General features: G+C 21.9%; 1 protein-coding gene across 1 annotated transcript in view; it reads right to left on the bottom strand.

Moving 5' to 3' along the window:
* Nucleotides 1–26474, bottom strand: part of LOC122510383 (short-chain dehydrogenase/reductase family 16C member 6-like) — a 28768-nt gene extending 2294 nt beyond the window's left edge. The window contains exons 1-7 of the mRNA XM_043624998.1: nucleotides 26319–26474; nucleotides 17269–17849; nucleotides 10443–10567; nucleotides 6678–6788; nucleotides 2837–2998; nucleotides 715–797; nucleotides 103–219 (exon numbers count right to left, since the gene is read on the bottom strand). Coding sequence (XP_043480933.1) covers nucleotides 103–219; nucleotides 715–797; nucleotides 2837–2998; nucleotides 6678–6788; nucleotides 10443–10567; nucleotides 17269–17497 — 827 coding nt within the window. The 5' untranslated portion in view covers nucleotides 17498–17849; nucleotides 26319–26474. The remainder of the gene's footprint in view (nucleotides 1–102; nucleotides 220–714; nucleotides 798–2836; nucleotides 2999–6677; nucleotides 6789–10442; nucleotides 10568–17268; nucleotides 17850–26318) is intronic.
* Nucleotides 26475–27039: the final 565 nt, after the last annotated feature.

Here is a 27039-nt window from a genome sequence, read left to right as displayed (position 1 = left end):
ATACAACGATTATTAAATAGAAGAAGGTTAATTACTTATTTTAATTACGTAGTATTAAAAAATGTGCTATATTTTTGAAGTAAAAAATTTTAGAGTAGATACCATTTCAACGCCAGTATTATCTGCAAATAACCAGGAAGAATTGCAAATTTTTCATTGCATCTCATTGCTGTGATGACACTGTCAGCCACTTCATTTGGACTCAATGTCGGCACAAAACTGTGAATATTGAATAATAATTTACAAATTATTCTGATAGCAAATAAACCAAACACAAATTATACTTAAATAATTAACAATTAATTGACAAACTTTTCTAAATTTACAATTAATTACAAAATTTTCTAATTTCAAATTTTCATGTTTTGAATACCTTCAGATTTAAAATTAAAAAAATTCACTTAATTAAGTACATAATTAATTATTATTTATTATTTTATGCAAAAGGATTTAATTATTTTTTTAAAATTTCAAATTAAATTTTTCAAGAGAATTAAATTATTTTCTCAAGTTTTAATAAGTCCTTCCAAAAAAAGTAATTCAATTATTTTTATGAATAGTAAAATTCTTCGTAAGACTTAAATTCATAATTCCAAGTTTTCAAGAAAAAATTTTCAAAAAACTTGAATACTTTAAATTATTTTTATTTCTCAATTATTAATTTCTTATTTACTTCTGTTTATTACGTTGTGAAAATTATTGATTTATTTTTACCTCGAAAGAACATCTTCGAACATTCCTGTACTGCGAATAAAGTAGGGACATATCACTGTGGTATTAATATTGTAGCCTTCAGCCTGCAATCAACATTAATTTTATGTGCATGGAATAAATAAACACGTCAAAAAAAAATTATAATGTTCGTCATTCACAAAAAATTTCAGTACATAATAAACAATTGCGAATAGTTTTTCCAATTTCAACCATTATACACTCTTCAATTGCACCGTTACTGCAATTTTTCTCATTCAACTCAATTTTCACATTCTTCATTGAACATTCAAGAATTTTTTCCTAATTGTTTTATTTATTTTTCATTTAATTACCTGTTGAGTATTAATTATTTACGAATTCGCAGAACGAGAGAGAAATATTTTAAATCATAAATTATTTAAATAAAAAATTATACAATAATATATTATTATTATTATTATTATTATTATTATTATTATTATTATTATTATTATTATTAAAGAATAAATAAATATATGATAATTAAATAAATAATTAATAAATTTAATAAGAGATTAAAGAAAAGAATTTGAATCGTTTGATGTTGAATCGAAATTATTGCGCAAAATATTCTACTCTCGAATGTTCGTTGGCGGTTTTACATTGACAAATTCAACTTTATTTTAGTAATTGCAAAACACTGTCATAAGTGTCAATTGATATACGTAAATAAAGGAGAATGCAGATTTTTATATTCTCGAACGTCAAATCGTTTTAATAGCCAAGATCAAAATTCATTGCTGTGTGTGAAACGTGTAATGCGAAATTTATTACAAGATTTAAAAATAAAAAAAAAAAATAAGGATTTCATCAGACAACCTTCGATTATCAAATATGCCGTTAGATAATTTTATTACAAATTATCCGGTTTTTTTCCTTATCCTTCCAATTTTTTTTTAATCTTTGCAATTTGAAAATGATCAAATTTAACAAGAATTCAATATATGATTGCCTCTTGCTCAAGCAAAAATTATTTAAATTTTGCAATTTCAGTTTTTTCTATTATTATTGCTTAATTTATCTAGCGATTATGGACGACAAATATGTATAATAAATTATTTATAATTATTATTAGTGTACAAATTGAAATTAATGTATAGGGACCGGTTTTTAAGTGCATTGGGTAAACTTTGTGTTCATTTGAAAATAATTGACGTTTTAATGCTTTTGAACATCTTATTAAAATATTATTAGTTTGAAAAATAATTTGTTCTAATATTAAAATTTCTAATTATGTTATTACTAATTTTTAATTATTATTATTATTATAATTATTATTCGAAATAAATCAATTATTTTCAAAAAATTTAATAATAATCTTTGCAAGAACTCAATTATTTAAAATTTAATTTTTATTACATTCCTCGAAAAATTTTGATTATTTTTAATCTGAATTTAAATTAAATTCCTCAAAAGAATTTCATTATTTTCAATTCAATTTTATTAAAATTTCTCAAAAGAATTTTTTTATTTTAAAAATTTTATTGAAATTCTTCGAAAGAATTGAATTATTTTTAAAAATTTTATTGAAATTCTTCGAAAGAATTCGATTATCTTCAAAAATTTTATTGAAATTCTTCACAAGAATTCAATTATTTTCAAAAGTTTTATTGAAATTCTCCATAAGAATTCAATTATTTTTATAAATATCTTCCTATTTAAATTCTTCACAGGAATTCAATTATTTTCACAGAAATATTAAAATTCTTCGCAGGAATTCAATTTTTTTTCAATACAATTTTAATAATATTCTTTGCAAAAATTCAATTATTTTCATAAATAGTAATAGTAAAATAACAATTTTAACAAAAATGTTATCTTTTTAAATTTAAAGAAAATATTCACTTATCAAACGCGCAAAATTATGGAAAATATATTTTCAAACTTTTCTTGTAAAAATAATATCACAGAACTTACTCTCAATCTGAACGAGAATCATAATTATTAAAAATTTAAACTAATTTGAGTAAAAGTGATATAAAATTTTTGAAAATCAATTTTTAGTTCTACATCGAATGAGATCTTAAAATAAATAAAATTCAGTTTTTTTATAGAAAAAAATAGTAATTTAATAATAGAATAAACTAGTTTTGAAAAAAATTACCTCAAGCTCCATTCGAAGAGCTTCATCGAAACCGACTGCAGCGAATTTCGATGCGCAATAATCGACTAATTTATAAATTCCAGCGTGTCCTGCTAAACTTGCTATACTGACTATGTGGCCTTTATTTTCTTCTAGCATTTCGGGTAAAAATGCCTTCACCGTCTGAAACAATCAAAACATTAATTACATTAATTGAATAATTTCAAAAGTACAAAAATTAATTTCATAAAAAAAATACAAAATTTTTTGAAAACTTTGATAACATTTTACGTTTACAATTTATTTTACTTTTTATTTATTATTTGGTCTATTTATTTATTATTCTCATTTATTATGTAATATTTATTTATTATTTAGCCTATTTATTTATCATTTACTATTTATTTATTAGCCAGTATTTAATAATCTCGAGTCACAAATAAAAATAATACCCTAATTAGTAAAAAAAAAAAAATAAAAAAAACCGAAATTTCCTCTAAAAATCGGCAAATCTCAAAGATATTAAAACTTTTTAGAATATCAATTTAGAATGTGCTAATTGAAAGGCATAAAATATCAATTAGACCACCTACCGCATGTGAATTTACAATTAAACAAAAAAAAAATAACAGCAATTTTCGAAACAGGAAATTTGAAAGCAGGATTTAAAAAAAAGAAATAAAAAAAAATGTTAAAGTCTTTGGAGTGTTAAAGGTGAACTCGTGACTGGGTAAAAGAGATTGGAAGAGGTGTACAGTGAGATTCTATTCGAAATGACCATGACATTGAAATACGGAAGATTCATGGATCGTTGGCGTTCAGTGAATCGTTGTAAACCAGGTCAATTACACCTGTATTATCATTGGCAGTATTTCTGTCATTAAGTAAACTTTACAACTCAATTTCATTGACAAATGTATTCATTCAGTTTCTATGTTTGTCTATTATTTCAATTTTCGCATTTTTTCACCCTATTTTTCAGTTTTTTAGAAATAAAATATAATTTCAATTTTCTACAATTGTAATAAAATTTCAATTTTCTACAATTATAATAAAATTGCAATTTTCTACAATTATAATAAAATTTCAATTTTATACAATTATAATAAAATTTCAATTCTATACAATTATAATACAATTTTTAAAATTGAAAGAGTTTAATTATTTTCAAAAATTTCAATATACTTCGGAGCTAGAATTTAATTATTTTCACAAATAATAAATTTTTATTCAGGAGTTCAATTATTTTTAAGTACAATTTTCAGTAAATTTCTTGAAAGAATTAAATTATTCTCAAATACAATTTTGATTAAATTTCTTGAAAGAATTTAATTATTTTCAAACATTTTAACAGAATTCATCACAAGAATTGAATTATTTTCATAAATAATAAAATTCATCACAGGAATTCATTATTTTCCAAAACTTTGATAAAAATCTACCAAAGAATTCAATTATTTTCTAACAAATTTTTAAAAAAATTCTTTCTAAAAATCCAATTACTTTTAATACAATTTTAAATAAATTCCTTGAAAATAATACAATTCTTCACAAAAATTCAAATATTGTTATAATAAATAAAATTCAACATAGGAATTCAATTATTTTCAGTGCATTTTGAATAAAATTTCTTGAAAGAATTTAATCATTTTCAAACATTTAAATATATTTTGTCACAAGCTTTGAATTATTTTAACAAATAATAAAATTTTTCGTAAAAATTCAAATTTGATTAAATTTTTTGAAAAAAATTTAATTGTACATATCTCAAAATATTTGTAAAAAATTCTTCGAAATAATTCAATTATTTTCGAAATTTCTAATAAAATTCTTTGCAAGAATTAAAAATTCCAAAATTTTAATAAAAATCTTCCAAAAAATTCAATTATTTTCTCAAAAATTTTAATCAAATTTTTTGCAAAAATTCAATTATTTTCATCAAAATTTTAATAAATTTTTCGAAATAATTCAATTATTTTTTAAAATAGTAAAATCTTTGCAAAAATTCAATTATTAGCAATAAAATTTCAATTAAATTCAATTTCAATTCATATCAAAGAATTCAATTTTTTTCTCAATTCGTTATAAAATTATCCAAAAGAATTCAATTATTTTCTAAAATTTTAATAAAATTTTTTCTAAAAATTCAATTATTTTCAATACAATCTTAATTAAATTCCTCAAAAGAATTTAAATTTTCATCGAAACAATTACATATATTATTTTTCAAAAATTTTAACAAAAATCTTTGCAAGTTTTTTGAATTATTTTCAAAAATTTTAATAAAATTCTTCCTAAAAATTTAATTATCTTCGAAAAAAGTAAAATCCTTTTGCAGGTTTAAATTATTTTCTTAAATAATAAAATTCTTCGGAGGATTTCAATTATTTTCAATTATTTTAATAAAAATCTTTGAAAGATTTCAATTATTTTCAAAAATTTTAATAAAATTCTTCCTAAAAATTCAATTATCTTCGAAAAAAGTAAAATCCTTTTGCAGGTTTCAATTATTTTCTTAAATAATAAAATTCTTCGGAGGATTTCAATTATTTTCAAAAATTTGAATAAAATTCGTCGCAAGAATAGTATTATTTTCATAAGTTATAAAATTCTTTGGAGGTATAGAATTATTTTTTAAAAATTTTAATAAAATTCCTTGAAAGAGTGAAAGAAAAATTTTTTTCTGTTATAAAAATTAGTTTTTCTACAATAATTTATAAGAAACTATTTTTATATTTTAGAATGATAAATTAAATTAATTAAATTACGTTTTATTAAATATTAAATTAGAAATTAAATTATTAGAATTTAATTAATTTAAAAAGAAAAAGTATCAAAAAAATTTTATTATAATTAACTATATATAGATTATAATATTTGATTGAATTAAAATGAAAAAAATAATAATTGAATTTATTACTCGGAGATATTTTAATATAACTTAAGCTTAACTAATTTTGATAATAACAAAATCTAACGATAGATTAAGAAAGATTCAAAACTCCGTCTAAATTTAGATATTTCAAGGGGAAAAAATTGCGAAAATATAATTTTTCTTTTTTTTCCAACAAAAAGGAGAAATTGAAGAAATAATAATTGTGCATATTAATTTTTCTAGTCAGGTTGTTGGCACACGATTGCCGTTTTGATCTAATAATTTTTCTCTATTCGGAAGGCTTTGATAGTTTCGCAAATGATATGACGGTACAAACGAGTGATCCGACCGGTTTATGCACCTGACCAACGGCAACATGTCAGAGAAATAAGAGGCATAGGGCGCATAATGTACCTCTCACTACAAATTCCTTGACTGAATTCCCATAGTCCTTGTAATTTATTATATTTTCTTTATCCATTCAATGAAAATTGCCTTTTTTTTCTCTTAAAAATCTGTCCTTGCGATCCAAAAAAAAAAATTGTTTTTTAAATTGAATGGAAAATTTCGCTTGCTCAAAAATATTTTTCATCTTCAAACACCGATTAACTTTAATCGTTTTTATCCTTTTTAGTCGCAAGAGAGATCTTTTAAATGCAAAAAGAAAAAAAATTCTCCTTTTACGAAACGAATGGAAATATTCTGTTTTACTTCAAGTGTCTCCCAATTTAAAACGTGTCAATTACTTCATACTCATGTAGTATAAAAATTCGGAAAAAAAAGTCCAGTGAAATCTCTTACTAATGAGATTAGATTCGAGAGAACAGACTTTCAGCATTAAGAAATCGTGTTCTCTCTGTGCACATACTTTTGTAATTCGAAAATTCTAATGAATTTTTCAATTCGAAAGTCCTTGCCGCATCAGTGAGAAATTGCAATATATATTTTTCTATTAGAGTAATTTTTGTTTTTTCTTTCTCCACTCACCCAAAAATGACTCATAATATTCACGTCCATAGTTCGAATTATCATTTTATCGGGAGTGTCCAGGAATTTCTGTCCCGTAACTATTCCGGCATTATTGATAAGAATCGAGACCTGTAAAAGAAAATCAGTAGTTAATAAACAAATATATTAATTAAAAATTAACTATTGGCATTTTTTTTTCTTTCGTAAGACAAAAAAGGAAAAAAATTGGAAATTTGATTTTTTCTCTCAAGAATAAAATGCCTATTGCAAATTTTTTTCCACAAACATGTGATGTTCTTCAGTCTTCTAAAACAGGTCGAGCGTGCCACATATCAGAAACATAGGTATTGCAATCTTATGGCGTAATGTGGACTTTCATAATGCCATCCCCTCTTTGGAATCGCTTCCATACAGAATGACTCGACAAGCAACACAAGTATAAAATAGGTACATATAATAGACAAAACTTTTCTGCAGTAAAAGTCATTTTAAAGTTCTTCCAAGTTTCTCTATAAACGATTCACGATTGTCACTATGTGGATGTTCGATAATAATTTGTCTAGACCTCCTCTCCTCAAGTTCAACGACATTAATAATAAAAAAAAAAGAAATGAAAAAGAAAAATAAATAAATACTCATTAAATTGACATTAATTTCACTCAAGCTGAACTTTTCAGTTGATAATTACAACCGGGTCAAGTAGATTTTAATTTATTCATATTTATCATTCAAATTTTTTTCCTTTTTATTCTAGAAAAAATAAATTGACACAGAATGATTTAATTTCTTATAAAAACTATTTTAAAAAAGTAAATATCAGGTCTTGGGTCGAGTTTAAGGCGCAAAGAAGAAGCTTTAGTCGATTAAAGATTTAAAAAATCGAAAAATTCGAAAAAACATTTTCTTTTAAATTTTATTGTTATATGACAAAAATTTCATTTTGTATTTTCCTGATTTTCTGATTAATTTTCAAATTCAAAAATCGAATTATTCAAAAAATCAACAATTTTACTGATTAAATATTTAAATATTCATTAGTTATCTTTTCACAAGAAATTAAAACTTTCAAAATTATTTTTAAATTTAATTACTTCTAAAAATTACAACTGTAACTGTGTATTTTCAATAATTTTCCGAAAGTTCTCCAAGATGTGAATTATTTAACTACGAAACTTCAATTTGTTATAATAATTGCAACTATTCCTTTTTTTAAAAAACTAAATAACTATTCAGTTTTTCAAAAAAAAGGAAAGAAATTTTCTAAAGTGAGTTATTGAAAATATTTGTAATAAAAAAGAAATGGAAATAATTGAAATTAGAAAAATTATGGTGAAAAAATTCTATGAATTAATTATTAAAAAATAAAATATAATTTTTCGCAAATAATTGAATTTTTTAAAAGAATTTTCTGACATTTAAAAAACTAATCAATTTTTCGAAAAATTACCTGTTAATTGAAACTTTTGAAAATAATTGTTTTCTCCAAAATTTTTAATAATAATTGTGAGAAAGTGAGTTTTTTAAAAATTTCAATTTACTTTTTTCGGAAATAATTTAATTTTTTAAAAATTCAATTTACTTTTTTCGTAAATAATTTAATTTATAAAAAATTCTAATGAAAACATTTTTAAAATTAGTTTTTTAAAAGTAGTTTAAAATAATTTTTGAAAGATAAAAGATTTTTCAATTACATATTTGAAAAATTTCGTAATAATTGAAATTTAGTAAAAAAAAAATTGAAAAATAATTGAATTTTTTATAAAGAATTTGTAAAATAATCAAGAATAATCAAGATTTTTAAAAATCTTAATTTATAATTTTAAAAAACATTATTTCTCTAAAAATTGTTATGAAAAGTCTAAAAAATAGATTTTTCAAAAATTTCAATTTATTTTCTTTGAAAATAATTGAATATAAAATAAATTCTTCTAAAAACATTTTTAAAATTGATTTTTTAAAAATATTTTAATGGTTTTTTCCCAAATAATTGAATTTCTTAAAAGAATTTTTGGATAATTTTTAAAAACTAATCAATTTTTTTGGGAATTTTAATTGAAAATGTTAAAAATTTTAATAATAGTAAGAAATATAATTTTTTACAAAAATTGTAATGTAATTTTTTTAATGTAGATTTTGATTAATTTTTATTTCCAAATTTTCACTTTGAAGATTTATCATTAAAATTTTTAAAAATTCAATACTTTGCGATTTAAATTCTTCAAAAAAAATTATTTTATTTATTAATTTAATTTATTTAAATGAATTATTTTCAATAAAATTTTATAGAAAATTTCCAGTATTTAGAAACTTTTTAATTATATACCTATTTCAAATATTAAATAAAAATATTGAAAAATTTTCAGAAATTTGTCTATAATTATTTTTTACTCCTTTTTTTGAAAATAAATTGAAAAAAAATCAGCATTTTTGAAAATAGTCGGAAAAAGTCTAAAAAGTTATACCATCCGACGCCTAAAATATGTCAGTTTACACAATTTTTGTTTTGAAATTTTTCTAAAATCGGAAAAAAAATGATTACACGATCTTAAAGTTCCAAACATTCAATTGAACAAAATTTATTTATTTCTTATTCATCAAATTAAATTTCGTTGACAATAATTTTACTTTACTAAAAAAATAATTAATTACACAGTTTCTAAATGTAAAATTTAGGTTTCTTTATTTTTGTTTCAATCAGTAATTTACGAAAATAATTTTAATAAAAAATACTTCCTTCATTTGAACATTCGAAACTTGTGGATCATATTTTCACTACTTTTACTCCTTGTGAGAAAAAAATGACAAGACTTTTTTTTTTGATATTATGTAACGTGAATAGTTTTTTGATCAAGATAAATTTTGAGAAAGTAGTGAAAAAAATAGCATGTACATAAATTTCCGTAAGAAATGTAGGCTAAACGGTAAATTGAGTCGCAGATGCAAAAAAAAAATGGCGTCACTGGCCGAAATTCGACCGTAAAATTGACAGCTAAAATATCCCTTTTCTTTTTTTTTCTAGAACATTTAATATCTACCTGACAAATTCATTAGAAAGAAAGTTTTTTAATAAACTACATTTCTTGCCTTCTCATTAAATGCCTTTAATTAATAATTACTAAATTAACCACAAAGAAAACTACAAATTAATTCCAAACAATTACAAATAAATTTACAAAGTCATTTGGCAATAATATTGTTACTGTTATAAGAAATCGAAATCAAAAAGTAAATACCAAAGTAAAAGATAAGATAAATAAATGAAAAATAACAGATTGTAAATAATAAATAAAGAAATAAATAAATTAATAATTCTTTACATCATTAATTATATAAAGTACCCATGTTTTTATATAAAATATAAGGTTTTATATAAAAATTAACCGATAAATTATTATATAAATTTCTTAAATCACTTAAACTATAAATACAGTGAATTACACTCGTTTCAAGTGGCTTTCTGACAGCACTACTATAGAAAAAAATAAAAATACTCTTATTAGCGAAATAAATTAATTTACCTTTTTTACTCAATTTACTCGGTTTTTTTTCGTGGATATATATGTAAAACAAATGTGTACTCATCCCGCAAATTACTTATTTTAAAATGCTGATTTCATTCAGGTCATGTTTTTATAATTACGCGAAGCATAAAAATCAGCGGAGTGAAAAATTGAAGGAACTAATTTTTAACAAAGAAAAAAAAGGAGAAAAAAAATAATTCTTGATTATTATATCGAGAACTGACATAAATTTCTAAATTCTCTATTTTTTTGCAAAACTTACTCTTCCAACTTCTTTTCTGAGAATTGACGCTTTTTTGTAAACGTCTTCACGATCACAGAGGTCACAGAGATACCCGTAACAAGTTCCTCCAGAAGCTTGTACCAATTTCACCGTTTCCTCGATACCTGCAAAAGAAGAGAAAAAAAATTATTTGACGATTAAATTATAATTTCTAATATAATCACTAATTTTCCAGGTTTTTTCAAGGTTTATAAAATTCCCTGACATTTCCAGGTTTCCAGGTTGGTTTTTTTTTTTTTAAATTAATTATATTCTGAATATAATTAATTTTTTTCTATTCTGGAGAAAAATATAGAACATAATTAATTAATTTTTCTCAATTCTGAAAAAATAAGGAATATAAATTAATTTTTCTCAAATTCTGAAAAAAAATTTGAAATACAATGAATTAATTTTTCCCTGCTGATAAAAAAATATAATTACTAATGACAATTTGCAATGTAAGAAATCGGGAAAAATAATTATAAGAATAATTATTTTTTCGGATAATAATCATAGGAATAATTATTAATACTTAAGATAAGAATCTTAAGTATTAATATAGTAAAATTGAAAAGAAAAAAAAATGTAATAGAATTTTTTTTGTGCTTATACGAGTGTGAATAAATTTTATAGTGTCCTTTTTTTGTACAAGGTGGAATAAGAGACAAGTGTCATGACTGCATGCGTGATACTTTCCTTGAAACATTATGCGAGAGGATTTATTAGTCAGGCTTTAAGTAGTAGCGAACCTCGTTAAGACAGACGTGTAAATGGTCGGTATATATCACTAAAAAGGAAAAAAAAGAAAAAATATGCCAACATTGTCATCACTGGAACAAATTTTGACCCCACTTTATTTTTTCAGAAATATTCAAAACCATTAATTTAATTTTTTGAAATTTCAAAAGAATTCATTTAATTATTATTATTCCCACTGTCAAAAAAGAATTACAAAAAAAATTAAATTACAAAATTAAAAGTAAAAAATTAACAAAACTGCAAAAAAGAAAAATAGAAAACCTAAAAGAAAAAAAAAGAAAATTATTTTAGAAAATGTATTTCTAGTTTATTTTTTCTTTAATTACTTAAAAGGAAAAAATTGTCTCTTTCAGATAAAATAGAAAAAAAAGTTATACAATTTTTAAATTTATAGCAATTAAGTGTTAAATGTTGCATGAACCTAAGTGATAATTGTTTCAAATTAAGAATAATCGACTAGAATTCTTTTTTTTACACACACTCACGCATGTTTTGTGAGTTATAAAGTGAAAGTAAATAACGAGTAAGACACTGTCAGTTTCTTTGCACAAGGATGATTCAAAAATATAGTTGAAAGTGCAAAAAAAAAAAAAAAAAATAGTAACCTCATCATAATCGCAATTACGAAGATACAATCGCGTGCTCTCATTTTTGTATTGCGTGATGGGAATAATTTTTTTGTTCCTCTTTTTTAGGAAGTTAATAAAAAGAAAAAGTGTGGTACCTATATTTATTCATAAAATGGTACCTCATTTTCCTTTCTTCCTGAAGAATATTTTTTGCAAAAATTTTTCATTTTTTATAGAAAAAATTCACGATTGTCAAAACGCTCTTTTTTTATAGCTGATTATTTTACATCTCATTATTTTGTTTTTGAATTATAAATTTGTTTTGTCAAGTAAAATAAAAATTTTTGCTTTTTTATTTTCAGCTTCTTCTCCTTTTTTCAGAATTTAAAAATATTTCGAAAAATGTCTCAAATTTTTTTGCTTTTGAATTCTTTTTTCTTTTTTCTCTTCCTTTCCTTCTGTTTTCAAAGAAACGATTTATAATTCTAATTTACTACGTTTTTCTTCATTATAAACGCGCATATTTTATTTTTGTTATTTATAAACAATGTAATTAAAAAGTGGAGTAGAATTTTTCCAACAATGTTGAAAACCTTGAAAAAGATAAAACCGGCTGCTCATGATGTTTAGCGAGTGTATAGTGAACAAGGGACTTGTTTCTGATCGGACCGTTAGTCGAAACTGTTTCTCTTATGTGGCGATTTCCCTTTTTTTCATTGTTTTAAACATTGTGTATTTATCCAATTTAGAAATAATATATTTCACATTATATTGTCATTCAATAACAATCGTTCCAATGATTACATCACATCAATAGAAAATATATTTACTTCCGCGCCCCAACTAGAAAAAAAATTACAATTAATGAAGACAATAAATAATAAATCTAATAATAAATAAAAATAAAATAATAAATTTAATAAATATGAAAATATTTTTTCTCTCAATTCTATTTTTTGTTTCATTTCATTAAAATGTTTAATAAATTAAATTAATTTTTCAATAAAAAAGCAATAATTCTCCTTTGTCTCTTAGACAGGACAGTGACAAAAAAAAATTGTAATTGAATTAATTTATTAATAAATTTATTAATTCAATAAAAATCAGAAGAGTGAAAAAAAAATTTGTCTGATCGGAAGTGATAAAAAACTTTCCGACCTGTGTCGTATAAAAAAAGTATTTTAATATTTTTGACGAAATTTTAATTTACAGAAACTAAAATTCAAAAGGAATCGAATTTGAAAATAAAATAAACAAAATAATTTCAATTGCAATTATCAAAAAGTCGATAATGAATCGAATGAAACTAAAAAAGAAAAAATCTTATTTTGACATCAACAAAACAATTCGCACATTTAATTTAAATTTACATTCAATAACATTGTGTGTGATAAATTACAACTTTACAGGTGTTATATTTTTTTCAAATTTATGGGACTTATGCAATTTAGATAGAAGCTAATTATGTAATTTTCGATTGCGATAAAGTAATTGGCAAATTTGCTATCGTCATAAATTCATATTAAGAAATCTATATTTTCGTGATAACAGTTTTGTTTTCACAATATATATCTATACAGTTTAATATAATAAAGTTTCATTATTAATAGAAAAGGTGCGTATTTCAGAAGCTGATTGCTTTTAATAACTAATAGTCCAATTTACTGTAAAATATCGTTTGTTTGAATGCAATAAAATACATCTTTCGCAAAAAAAATTCAACATATTTTCACAAATGAAAATTTATCGTTTCAGTAATTTTCGCAGAAGTTTGTTTAAACATTGATTTATAAATTGCATTTCTATTTTAGAAATGAAATTTGCAACCGGATTATAATTATGCGCAAATATATAACATAAATCTATAACAATGATAAAATTTATAACGAATTTCAAAATAATCTCCATGATAAGAAATTAATGACACAAGACCAGTTTTAACACAAACTGGAACGTCTATAAATAAATAGTGAAGATTCCTCATTATCGTCATTATCATAATAATTGACTAATTATTCATCTGCATTTTTTGCAAATTTTCATCACTCAATAAAAATGAAAAATATTGAAATATTTAAATTTTAAATTCCACTCTTAACTCTCGAGATACTCTTAGATTTTATTTCTTTTTTTCTCCATAAAAATTTTACAATAGACAATAGTAGAAATTTCAAAATGGGAAACTATTGTATTCGAACAATAGTTTTGGAAATGAATAATGAAAAAGAAAAATTTTCGAAAATCATAAAACGAGTTTTTTCTTTTTTTGCATAAAAAAGAATAATTTAGTTTCTATTTCAAGGTTTCACTTTATTTATGGTATTATTTTACGTTCGAGTGACAATGCCAAGCTTCATAAGATCGTAAAAAGAAAGGAACATTGACTTTTCGCAAAGTGAAACTCTTGAATGAAATGTTTTTAAAATTGTATATAGAGATCATTGTTTACGCCCATTTAGAAATTAACCAGAAGCGGTCCAATTATCGTAAAGATCGTAAAAGTTAGTCACGATGGTGTGCTAATAATTTCACAAGTTTATACATGTTTATGCGAATTGTATATATAACATCGACACAATAATCTTTATTGTCTAAGGAAAGATTTTCTTTTTTCCTCCTTTAAAAATTCATTCATTAAATCTTTGAATTATTGCATAATAATTGAGAGAGATAATTATTCTTTTTATCCGTTTTGTTCTCAATCGCAAATGATTTTTTTAATGCTGGAAAAAATGTTTGTTAATTTAAGTAAAAAATTGGAGTAACAATTAAAGAATTATTTAAATAATTTTTTAATGATGGAAAAAATTTTTGGTAATTAAAGAAAAAAATTAAAGTAACAATGAAAGAATTAATTAATTAATTAATTAATTAGTTAATTATTTAACTAATTCTTCTTCATTTCCAAAGAACATTTTGTAAATAAAATTTAAATTAAAACAAGTAATAAAAATATTGTTTGAAACTTTCTGAACATTGACGTGAAATACGAAAATTAATAGTTAAATCTTAAAAATTGGCCATAAATCCTGATATTTTGCTTAAATACATTCTTTATGGTCAGTAGACTAGGCTATAAACTATGAATTACATTATTTCAGTCGAGGTTCTAAAACAAATGCAAAAAATATCTTTCTATCATAAAACCGAATGAAAACATTTCGAGCAATGAAATAAACATAAACAGTTATTTTTTCCAATAATTAGTAATAATTCTTTCTCTTGATGTTAAAGAAAAATTTTCGATAAAATAAATTATATAAAAAAAAAATAATTTGTCTTCTAAAAGTAATTTTGTATAAAATTAAGATTGAGAAATCGATATTAAATTAATGTTTTGAAAATTATTGAATTTTTGAAAATAATTTTATCAATAAAATTGAAAATAATTCAATTCCTTCGAAGAATTTTATTATTTACATAAATAACTGAATTTTTGCGAAGAATTTCCATCAATAAATTTTTTGAAAATAATTGAATTCCTTCAAAGAATTTTATTATTTACTTAAATAATTGAATTTTTGCGAAGAATTTCATCAATAAATTTCAAATAATTGAATTTTTGGCAACAATTTTATTATTTATATAAATAATTGGATTTTTTGTAAACAATTTTATTCATAAATTTGAAAATAATTAAATTCCTTTCAAGAATTCTATTACTTACAAAAATAATTGAATTTTTGCGAAGAATCTCCATCAATAAATTTGAAAATAATATTATTTACATAAATAATTGAATTTTTGCAAAGGATTTCATCAATAAATTTCAAATAATTGAATTCTTGGCAAGAATTTTATTATTTATATCAATAATTGAATTCTTGCGAAGAATTTTATTAATAAATTTAAAAATAATTAAATTCCATTGAAGAATTCTATTATTTACATAAATAATTGAATTTTTGCGAAGAATTTCATCAATAAATTTCAAATAATTGAATTCTTGCGACGAATTTTATTAATAAATTTAAAAATAATTGAATTCCTTCGAAGAATTCTATTATTTACATAAATAATCGAATTTTTGCGAAGAATTTCATCAAAAAATTTCAAATAATTGAATTCTTGCGAAGAATTTTATTAATAAATTTAAAAATAATTAAATTCCTTCGAAGAATTCTATTATTTACATAAATAATTGAATTTTTGCAAAGAATTTCATCAATAAATTTCAAATAATTGAATCTTTATCAAGAATTCAATTATTTATATCAATAATTGAATTTTTGTGGAGAATTTTATTAATAAATTTGAAAATAGTTAAATTCCTTTAAAGAATTTAATTATTAATATAAATAATTGAATTCTTGAGAAAAATGTTATCAATAAATTTGAAAATAATTGAATTCCTTTGAAGAATTCTATTATTTACATAAATAATTGAATTTTTGTGAAGAATTTTGTTAATAAATTTCAATTAATTTTATTTTTGGCAAGAATTTTAATATTTACATAAATAATTGAATTTTATTAAAATTTTTAAAAATCCTAATTAAATAAATACTTTTGAAGAAACTCTTTGAAATTTTTGAGAATAATGGAGTTTTTAAAATAATTTTAATTGAAATTCTTTAAAGTAATTGAATTTCATGAAGAATTTTTTAAAGTTATTAAAAAATAATGTAGTTTTTTAAAATAATAATAATAATTATTAGCCTATTATTATTTAATTCTTGCTATTTATAAGAAAAATTGTATTATTTCGAAGAATTTATTAAAATTTTAGAAAACAATTAAATTATTTCCTGAAATTTTTTTAAAATTGTATTGAAAATAATTAAATTCTTCCGAGGAATTTTATTACTTATGAATATAATTTAATTTCCGAGACAAATTTTATTATTTTTAAAAATTATTTAATTCCTGACAAAAATTTTACTATTTATAAAAATAATAGAATTATTTCTAAGAATGCATTAAAATTTTAGAAAATAATTGTATTCTATGGAAAAATTATAATAAAATTTTTAAAAAAAATAATTGAATTCTTCCAAAGAATGTTATTAATATGAAAATAATTAAATTCTTGAAATGAATTTTATTAAAATAATTAAAAATAATAAACAATAGTAATTATGTACTTAATAAGTTTAATGAAAGATAATAAGTAGTTAGTTAATTATTTCAAATTTTTTTATCTAAAAACTGGATGTTTGTTTTGCTAATGTAAATATTTACATTATTTTCTTGTATTCCGCGCGATTTGTTTTTAATATTACCCTTGGCCTACATCACTGAAATATAATATTAATGATAATAAATACACATTTCTCAACTTTCTGTCACAAAAATCAATAAAAACTTTTGTTTCCCCTCAAGAGTATTCCGGAAGAACTTTTTTCTTATTTTCCATTTTTTCATCATATTAATTCAAATTTCAGAAAATAAATAAAATAGAAATAAAAATACAAAAACTAAAAAAATTTTCATCTGGATAATAAAAAGATAACTGGAAAATAATAATGATAAAAAAATGAAAAACAACTTTATACCTTGTTTATTGATGTCCCAAACAACAACAATGGCACCAAGATTAGCCAAGCGAAGAGAAAGTAATCGTCCAAGTCCACCGCCTCCTCCAGTAATAAGTGCAATTTCGCCGGAAACACTTTTCATTCTATATTTTAATGGTATGAACATCCGGACCAAGCTCTCAACAATTGCCATCGCTGAGAGCAGAAGAAATCCTATCACATCGCCGGTAGATTTTAAGAATGACATTGTGCCTTCTCCGAAGCTCAATAAAATCCGCACTTTTATTTTTTATGTTTATATTGTATGACTCTTCACGCTTTTGCAAATCGGTGAAATAACCCGACACCACAATAATTTTTAAAACCACATAGCGTCTTTAAAAACTCTCAGTTCTTTGCTCTGCCATTCATATTATTGACAAATTGAATTTTGAGGTTAGATTCCCACGTTTGCCGAGGGTGCGTTTGGGGTGGAACCGGCTGGACGAATTTGCCCTCGGCTAAAGGCCGAAGTCGTCCGAACGTGTTCCACGTGCAATTGATAACACTTTTCACGGTCACGCACTTCTGTTATTAATTTCCTCGGCGCCCTGAATATCCTGCAAAACAAAGTTTTTCATGTTTATAATTTAATTTTCTGTTTATAAATTAATACTATTTATACAAAGGATACAATGTTTTAAGTATGTAAACACATTAGACATTTACAATGTAAACTATAACTGTGTAAACTTTAACAATGAAAATATTAATCTTTTGTTACATTTTTAATTACTTAAAAATGTCAACAATGCGAAAAAGTTCGTTAGCTTTTAAATACGGAAGTTCCGCCATTTTGTTTATTTTCGGATAATTTGTTATCCCTCCTGATTGGATGGGAATGTTTACGTATTAAATCGTCAACCAATGAAAATTACTCTTTTCGATTGCTATCGATTTATTGCAACAATCATTCATTGTTAGGTTGGTAACACTTTAACAGTTTGACAGTTTGCACTTTAACGGTTGATTATTTTTCGCACTTGTTTTCTTTTTTCGTTTATTCATTTTATTATTAATTTTACTGTAAAAAATATTACTGTTAGTGGGAAATTAAGTGAACATGATTAATTGCTGTCATTATAAATGCGAAAGAATTTAGAAAATATTATCTGCCTATGATAAAACTATGTGTCAATTATGATTAATTGACTATGTACAGGTTAAGTCGTTATAAACAAAAAGTCAAAAAGTGTTACAATTATCATTTTTTAATTCTTATTTCGCCAAAATGGTATTTTTTTACAATTCGAAGGAATCGGACAGTGACTTTTAGAAAATTTGGACCTTAAACTGTATGTGTGTGCTAAACAGAGGCACTTTCTAGCAGTTCTCAAATGTCACTTTCGTTTTCTGCTGCATGAATTTTTATTACATAAAATAACGTTCTCAGATTTAAATACACATTTAGTTCTTTTCAAGCTAGACTTTTATTATAACTGCGTCTGGAGCATATATCAAATTAGCAAATCGGACTTTCTTGCATTCACAAAGGTAAAATTTAAATACAAGAATTTTAGACACTTTATAAAATTAACTATTTTTATTAAACAGGAAAATTATAGTAGATTAATTTTTAAATAACTAACATCTAGTAGTAATTAATTAACATTTATTAACATTTATTAGTAATTAACTGACATTTATTTTAATATATTAATTATTAATTGTTAAATCTGGTCATAACGAGTAAATATGGTATTATTACTTTTTTTTAATCAGTTAATTTAATTTTTGTAATTAGAAGTCCACTTTAGTTTTATTACTTTATCATAATAGCAATGAAAGTAAAATACGAGATGATTGTGTGAACAAATGTTGACACAGCTCTTCTATTTACTATTGCAAAGAATATGCAAGCCTTATATGCAATTTACATTCAAAATACTTTCTTTGTAAACCTTTTTTTTATTGCTGTTATTTTCTTTCTCCTCGTCTCGAGTCAATATTTTTTACAACGCATTCTTTTTTATCAAAAAGTAAATATTGAATCGATTTTTTACATCATTTTCAGAATCTAAATTTTTTATTCATTTTTGAAACATAAAATCAAGTGAATCAATTTTTTGTTTATTTATTCAGAACCGGCTTTAAATTACAAGAGTTTTTATTTACTAAGTTTTTAAATTTTTCTTTTTAAATTTTTTTATTTAAATTAAATAAATTTAAAATTTTAAAATTAATGTACTGAAAATCATTGAATTCTTACAAAGTATTTATAAAAAAAATTTGAAAATAATTGAATTCACTTCGAGGACTTTATCAACATTTTTCTCAATAATTGAATTCTTTTGAGAAAATGTAATTAAAATTGTATTGAAAATAATTTAATTTTAGGCAAAAATTTTTCTTAAAATTCTTTAAAATATTTTAATTGTTTTGAAGAATTTATTTCAAAATTCTTGAAAATAGTGGAGTTTTTTTAAATAATTTTTACTGAAAATTTTGAAAGTAATTGAATTTTATCAAGAATTCAATTATTTTCATAAATAATAATATTTTCGCTGGAATTCAATTATTTTAAATACAATTTTATTGAATTCCAGGAAAAATTATTTAAATTCTTCTTAAGAATTCAATTATATCAATAAATAGTAAATTTTTCTTAGGTATTCAATTAGATTAAATACAACTTTCAAAAAATTATTCTCAAAAATTCACTTATTTCTAAAAGTTATAAAAATTGTTCGCAGAATAAATAATAAAATTCTTCTTCGAAATACTCCGAAATTCAATTATTTAAAAAAATTTTAACAAAATTCTTAGCAAAATTTCACAGGAATTCAATTATTTACAAATTTTTTTATAAATTTCTTCGAAATAATTCAATTATTTTTATAAGTATAAAAAAAATTTTCACAGGAATTCAATTATTTAAAATACAAAAATTCAAAAAAATTTTAGAAAAATATCAATTATTTAATAAGATTTTTGTAAAATTCATCGCAAGAATTCAATTATTTAAAAAGATTTAACAAAGTTCTTTTCAAGAATTCAATTATTTTTATAAATAATAAAATTTTTCACCAAAATTCAATTATTTATATAAATAATAAAATTCTTCACAGAAATTCAGTTATTTTTATAAACTTGAATGAAATTCGTTGGAATAGTTCAAAAGTTAAAAAAAAAATTCTTGTCGAAATTACCAGTATCTTTATATATAATAAAATTCTTCTCCGAAATTCAATTATTTTAGAAAAGTTTTAATAAAATTCTTGGGAAAATTTGAATTATTTTCATAAAATAATAAAACTCATCGCAGGATTTTAATTATTTTTGATACAATTTTAATCTCATTCCTCGAGAAATGTAATTATTCTTAAAAAATTTTTATTAAAATTTGTCAAAAGAATTCAATTATTTTAAAATTTATTAATAAAATTCTTTATGAGAATTCAATTTTAAAAAACATTCAATTATTCAATAAATTATTTTTATTTAATTTAAAAGTTTTGAAGAATTTTAATTCCTACGGAAAAATAATAATGATTAAATATTTATTTAAAAAAGAAGTTATTGATGTTTTTGAATAATTTTACAATTAAAGAAATTTGTAAATAAATTTAATTGATATAAATTATATTAATATTAATATTTTTAAAAATAATTGTATTCTTTCGAGAAATTTTATTAAAATTGTATTGAAAATAATTGAATTGCTCTAAGGAATTTTATTATTTTTTGAGAATAATGAAATTCTTGCGACAAATTTTATTAATATTTTTGAATAATAATAATCAAAAATATTTAATATTATAATAAGTGAATTCTTCAAAATTTTTAATTTGTAATCATACAAAAATTGAAGTTTATTCTTGAAAATATAAAGTTGTTTAATTAACAAAATAATAATAAATTGAATACCGCGTTCCGCGCGTATCAATTTTGCTAGTTTATAAATAATGTGGGAGTGGTGAATGAAAGTCAATTCAAATACAACAATCGTAGATTTGATTTTATCTCCTCTCACACACAAAATATAGGAATCTAAAATACTTTTAGTTTCAGGAATAATTTGCATCATACAAAAATTTATTTGAATCGATATGGAATTCATTAGAGGCGAGATTTCCAAAGAATTGCATAATAGTCGCAAATTTATATATTTATGATGATTAAAAAAAAAGAAGTTTGTGCGTCATTAATTTTTTGACGATTTTTTTTTTGCAGCGACATAAATGGGGAGATTCACGACCTCGATCGGATAACGAAAAAAAAATGTGACCCACAATTCTAGAAAATTTTTTACGCAGAAGGAATGATCAATGAAAGAAGGAGATGGATCTCCTCAATTATAGACAGAAGAATTTAAAAGGACTTGAAAATAATCAAAAAGGTATAATTTACCATTTTTTTTTCTACTTATGAAAAATATGAAAAATTTTTCCGTCTTCAAAGAAAAGAATATCGTCATGATGATGATGATCATATATTCACCAACTGTTGCATTCATCACGTTAATGAGGTTATTACAAAAGTTTAATGAGCGGATAGAAAATTATTACAATTGGCAATTTTCTTTCGCGATTCGTGATAATTGTTCAATCAGGTTTTTTTTTTCTTTAATTTGAAATGCAATTCAATTCGTAATGTTTGATTAAAATAAGTGCAAATGTTTTATCATGAGTGTAATGTAATGTAACTCGTTAGTCAAAAAAAACATTATTTAATTTTGCTAAAATTGCGTCGGAAATTACATTAGCCCACAATCTCCATTCCAATCATAGAAAAGATACAAAAAAAAGAAAAAGTAGCCAGTCTGACGAGTTTTTATGACTGAAATTTTTACACTTCTTGCGCACCAAGCGCTTTGGCAATGGTCCCGTGCTAATTGTTTTAATATCCCATATTTTCTGTTTATGTAGATTATACTTTAATGCATATTGCTTCTCATGTGTTCGCATTTTATTGCAATGATTACAAAATTGTAATTGAAGTCATTTTTTTTATTCATTTTCCAAATTATAGGTTCAATGGATTTCAAACATTTTTTCTATTTTCTTATTTAGAAATGAAAATTCGAGAATTTAAAAAGTATTTTAGTACAAAGAGTAATATTAGCATTTAGTAAATTTAGTGAAAAAATGTAATTCAATACAAAAATGTACAAAAAATAGAAATTTTGTTAATTAAGTAAATTTCTTCTTTAATTATTTTTGATAAAATTGTGAAAATATGGGAATTAATTTTTTAAAGTGTCTATAAATATTAGTTTTTATTAGATTTCATAAAGTTTTTCAATTTTTCTATAGAAATAAATATTCGAGAATTTAAAAGGTATTTTTTTATACTTAAATAAAAAGTAATTACAGTTTTTATAGAGAATTTAGTCAAAAAAGTATTTTATTAAAAAAATGTACAAAAAAATAGAATTGGAGTTGGTAGTAAATTTCTATTTAATTATTTTGACAAATTTATATCAATATGGGAATTTTTTTCTTAAAGTCTCTACAAATATTGAAATTTCTTTTTAATTATTTTGATAAATTTATGAAAATATAAAAATTAATTTTTTAAAGTTTCTATAAACAATAATTTTCATTAAATTTCGTACAGTTTTTCTATTTTTCAATAAATAAATATTCGAAAATTCAAAAAGTATTTTAGTATAAAAAGTAATTTTACCAATTTTAGTAAAAAACATTGTTTTATTAAAAGAAAAAAAATACAATAAAAAATAGAAATGGAGATAACAGTAAATTTCTTTTTAATTATTTTGATAAATTTATGAAAATATGGGAATTATTTTTTTTTAGTTTCTACAAATATTAATTTTCATTAAATTTCCTACAGTTTTTCTATTTTTCTAGAAATGAAAATTCGAGAATTTAAAAATTTTGGTATAAAAAATAATTTTAGTTCAACTTTAGTAAAAACGTATTTTATTAAAAAAATATACAAAAAATTAGAGTTAATAGTAAACTTTTAAATTATTTTTCTATTTTTCTTTTAATAAATATTCGAGAATTTTAAAAGTATTTTAGTATAAAAAGTAATTTTACCAATTTTAGTAAAAAAATTGTTATATTAAAAGAAAAAAATACAATAAAAAATAGAAATGGAGATAATAGTAAATTTCTTTTTAATTATTTGGATAAATTTATGAGATTATAGAAATTAATTTTTTAAAGTGTCTATAAATTTTAGTTTTTATTAGATTTTTTCTATTTTTCTAGAAATGATAATTCGAGAATTTAAATAGTATTTTAGTTTAAAAAGTAATTTTAATACAATTTTAGTAAAAAAGTATTTTATTAAAAAAATATACAAAAAAAATAAAAATGCAGATGCAGAAAATTTTATTTTATTAAAAAAAGAATAGTAGTGGAGATAATAGTAAATTTCTTTTTTAATTATTTTGATAAAATTATGAAAATATGGGAATTAATTTTTCAATGTGTCCATAAATAATATTTAAAGAGAACAGGTTCTAATTAATTCTAAAGAGTAATAATTAGCCTACCGGTAGTGCAAAGTCAAAAAACTGAAGGAAAAAAAAAGAAAAATTGAATTCGATCGTAAAACAAAATCTATTAATTATTTAAAAATAGGGTGAAACGATTTCCGCGTGTTACTTATATTAAAATTTCATATATAGCTCGACTTGCGACTTATATATAGACGTCAATCATATTTTTTGACGAACTATAATATGTTATGTCGTGTTATACTTTAAATTATTAAATGTATGCAATTTCGAGGACCACCAGTGTTATATATAAAAATAAATATTAGTTTGTTGCATGTGGCAAGAATACACTATAATAAGAGTAATAATAGTTGAACAGAAAAATCTAGTGAAAGTAAAAAGATTCTAATAGTTACTGGTTGAATACGTTCGCGACGGGTTGAATACGTAATGTATTTATAAGAATTTCGCGGAATCACCACGTGTATTTTTCTTTATTAAATGAATAATTAGAATATGTCGAATTATTCCTTTTTTCTTTTTTTCGATTCGCAAACTTTTTCATTTTTTTCTTTTTCTCTCTTTTTTCTTCTCTCTTTTTCTCTCTTTTTTCTTTTCTCTCTTTTTTCAATTTACTCTTTTTCCGTTTCTTTCTTTTTTCCTTTCTTAAATTCAATTTTTTTTCCCCATAATTAATTGTTTGCTTTAATATATCACGTATTAAAAATACTGATTTATTCACATGTCAAAAAAGAAGATCGCAGGGGAAATATTTATGAAAATATGTTTATAAACAAATCATGCGCTCACTTCCTGGGATTGCAAATTATAAATGTATTTAGAGAATTTTTTTCTTTTTTTAATAAAACATTTGCACAATCGATATTTAAATCAACATTTAACGTTGTGAGAGATTATAATATAAATGTTAAACGTTAGGGAAGTGTGTTCACTTTAATGTAATTTGAAAAATTTATCGTAATTCTTCAATAAATTATTTTTTAATAATATATGTGCGTATTTTAAGAAAATGCATTCGTTCTAATGTAATGTGAGCACCATAAGAAATTGCAAAGCATAAGCGATAAGATTTAATTCGTTCCGTGTGTCGTATAATGTGTACATTTGAAAGCCAACACAAATGATCGATCTTTTCAATTTATACGAAAAAATTTTTCTTTATATCCACTGAATTCTTGAGTGAATAGAATTTGATCGTTACCAACAATTCGTTTATATAATAATGAGAATTCTCGATTTTTTTCTAATCTTTTTTTATACTCCATTTTTTTTATATTTTTTTACCTGGCAAGTAACTTTTTCACAAAATTAATGGTAATTGTTTTTTGATATTTATAAAAAGATTAAAATAAACGTAATTAGAGTTACTTTTTATTATATTCTATTATTAGAGAATTAATTTATTAAAAGAAAATTATTATTAATATTGCCGAAGAGAAAATTAAAATTTTCCAAAGAAAATAAAATTCTGATTTTTTTCAAAATTAATTAATTATATTTTTTAATATTTATAATAATTAGATTAAAATAAACTTAATTAGAGTTACTTTTTGTTATATTCTATTATTAGAGAATTAATTTATTAAAAGAAAATTATTATTAATATTGCCGAAGAGATAATTAAAATTAAAATTAAAATTTTTCAAAGAAAATAAAATTCTGAAATAAATTTCAAATTCTTTAATTACTATTAAAAAAAATATATTTTGTAAAACAATATTTTATTTTAAATTGTCAGTAAATTAACAAAGAGATAAATGAGGGAATAAATTCAGAATTTTAGTGAAATGGTTAAATTAATTTTATTTTTACTAATTTGAGAAATATTTGTAGATCAAGGGAGAATTTTTTATTGAAAGTGTAATTTTTAATAAAGTCAGTAAATTTACTTTCCTGATAATTTAATAATTTTACTATAAACGATTTTTAATGACAAAAGTTATCGATTTATTAATTAATGTAATTGGGTCAATAGCAAGAAAAAAATATGTTTATGTAGATAATTACACTCGACTATGAATTCGAGAATAATACAATATATTTAACAATTTTATTTCAATTTCGTTGAAAATACTTAAGAAAATTTTTTTATAAAATGAAAATTTAATAACGAAAATTGCATTTTTAAATTAATTTGGTAATTTTTTCGAATTGTCATTAATTTTAATTACCGACACTATAAACATTTATTTAACTATTAAAATAAACGAAATTGGCGTTAATAATTTTTCACTTAAAATTCAAGTGTATTTAAGAATGCAACTGGTGTGTGAATATATATTTTATTTTTACTAATATCTGGTCTGTTTGCAGTTTCAGGATTAAATGACAAGGTTGACTAATTATCCCGTTTAATAAGTAGAAATATTAAATCGGAATTTGTCCTGAATGTACAGAAACCTCTTTGCCTGACATAGGAAACCTGATTACGTCTGTTATTAAAATGATAGTGTCAATGAAAATTCCAATTTTTTTTCTCGAATTATTTTTACTTCTATGCAAAGGATGATTATATCACTTTTACCGTACGTTTTAATTTTCTTTTTATTTTCTTTAATAATTAATAGAAGGAAAAAAATTTAAAGCGGATACTTACGTGAATGAAAAAAAAAGGATCGAAGAGAGATAACTTTTAGTCCTATCGTCACTGAAGTAGATGGTGCACTGAATGACTCTTGAATGACTGAACCGAAAGGAGCTAGAGTCTCAAGAACACGTTCACCTCACTAGGATTCCGAGCACTGAAGCTATCTATATTACATTTAATGCAACTAATCGCAATACGTGAATATCTATTCATAGTATCACTTACAAATATTATTTATTTACACATTCTCTCGGATCTTTTTTCCAAAAATTCAAACAAGTGGTCTGACAGAAAATAACATGAACAGGAAAAAGAACAACAGAAAGTTTGGAACTGATAAAATTTATCTCTACAAATTTATTATTCTAAATTTCTAAATTAAATGTCACTCTAAAGTTTATATTGAATATGAATTTAATTCATATTTTTATTAATATTAAAAGTTAATAATAATATTTTTATATATTGCTAGTGGTCTGACAGAAAAGGGAAAGAGAACAAAAAATAATGTAAACAGAAAAAAATACAACAGAAAGTTTGGAACTGATAAAATTTATCTCTAAATTTATTATTCTAAATTTCGAAATTAAATGTCATTCTAAAGTTTATATTGAATATGAATTTAATTAATATTTTTATTAATATGAATTTAATATTTTTATATATTACTATGATAGTAATAAATATTATTATAATAATTAATAAAACAATTTTTCTGCAGATATCGAAT

This window comes from Leptopilina heterotoma, unplaced genomic scaffold (assembly GCF_015476425.1).
Source record: "Leptopilina heterotoma isolate Lh14 unplaced genomic scaffold, ASM1547642v1 Lhet_68, whole genome shotgun sequence".
Classification (NCBI taxonomy): Eukaryota; Metazoa; Arthropoda; class Insecta; order Hymenoptera; family Figitidae; genus Leptopilina; species Leptopilina heterotoma.
This window is presented reverse-complemented; position numbering and strand designations above follow the sequence as displayed.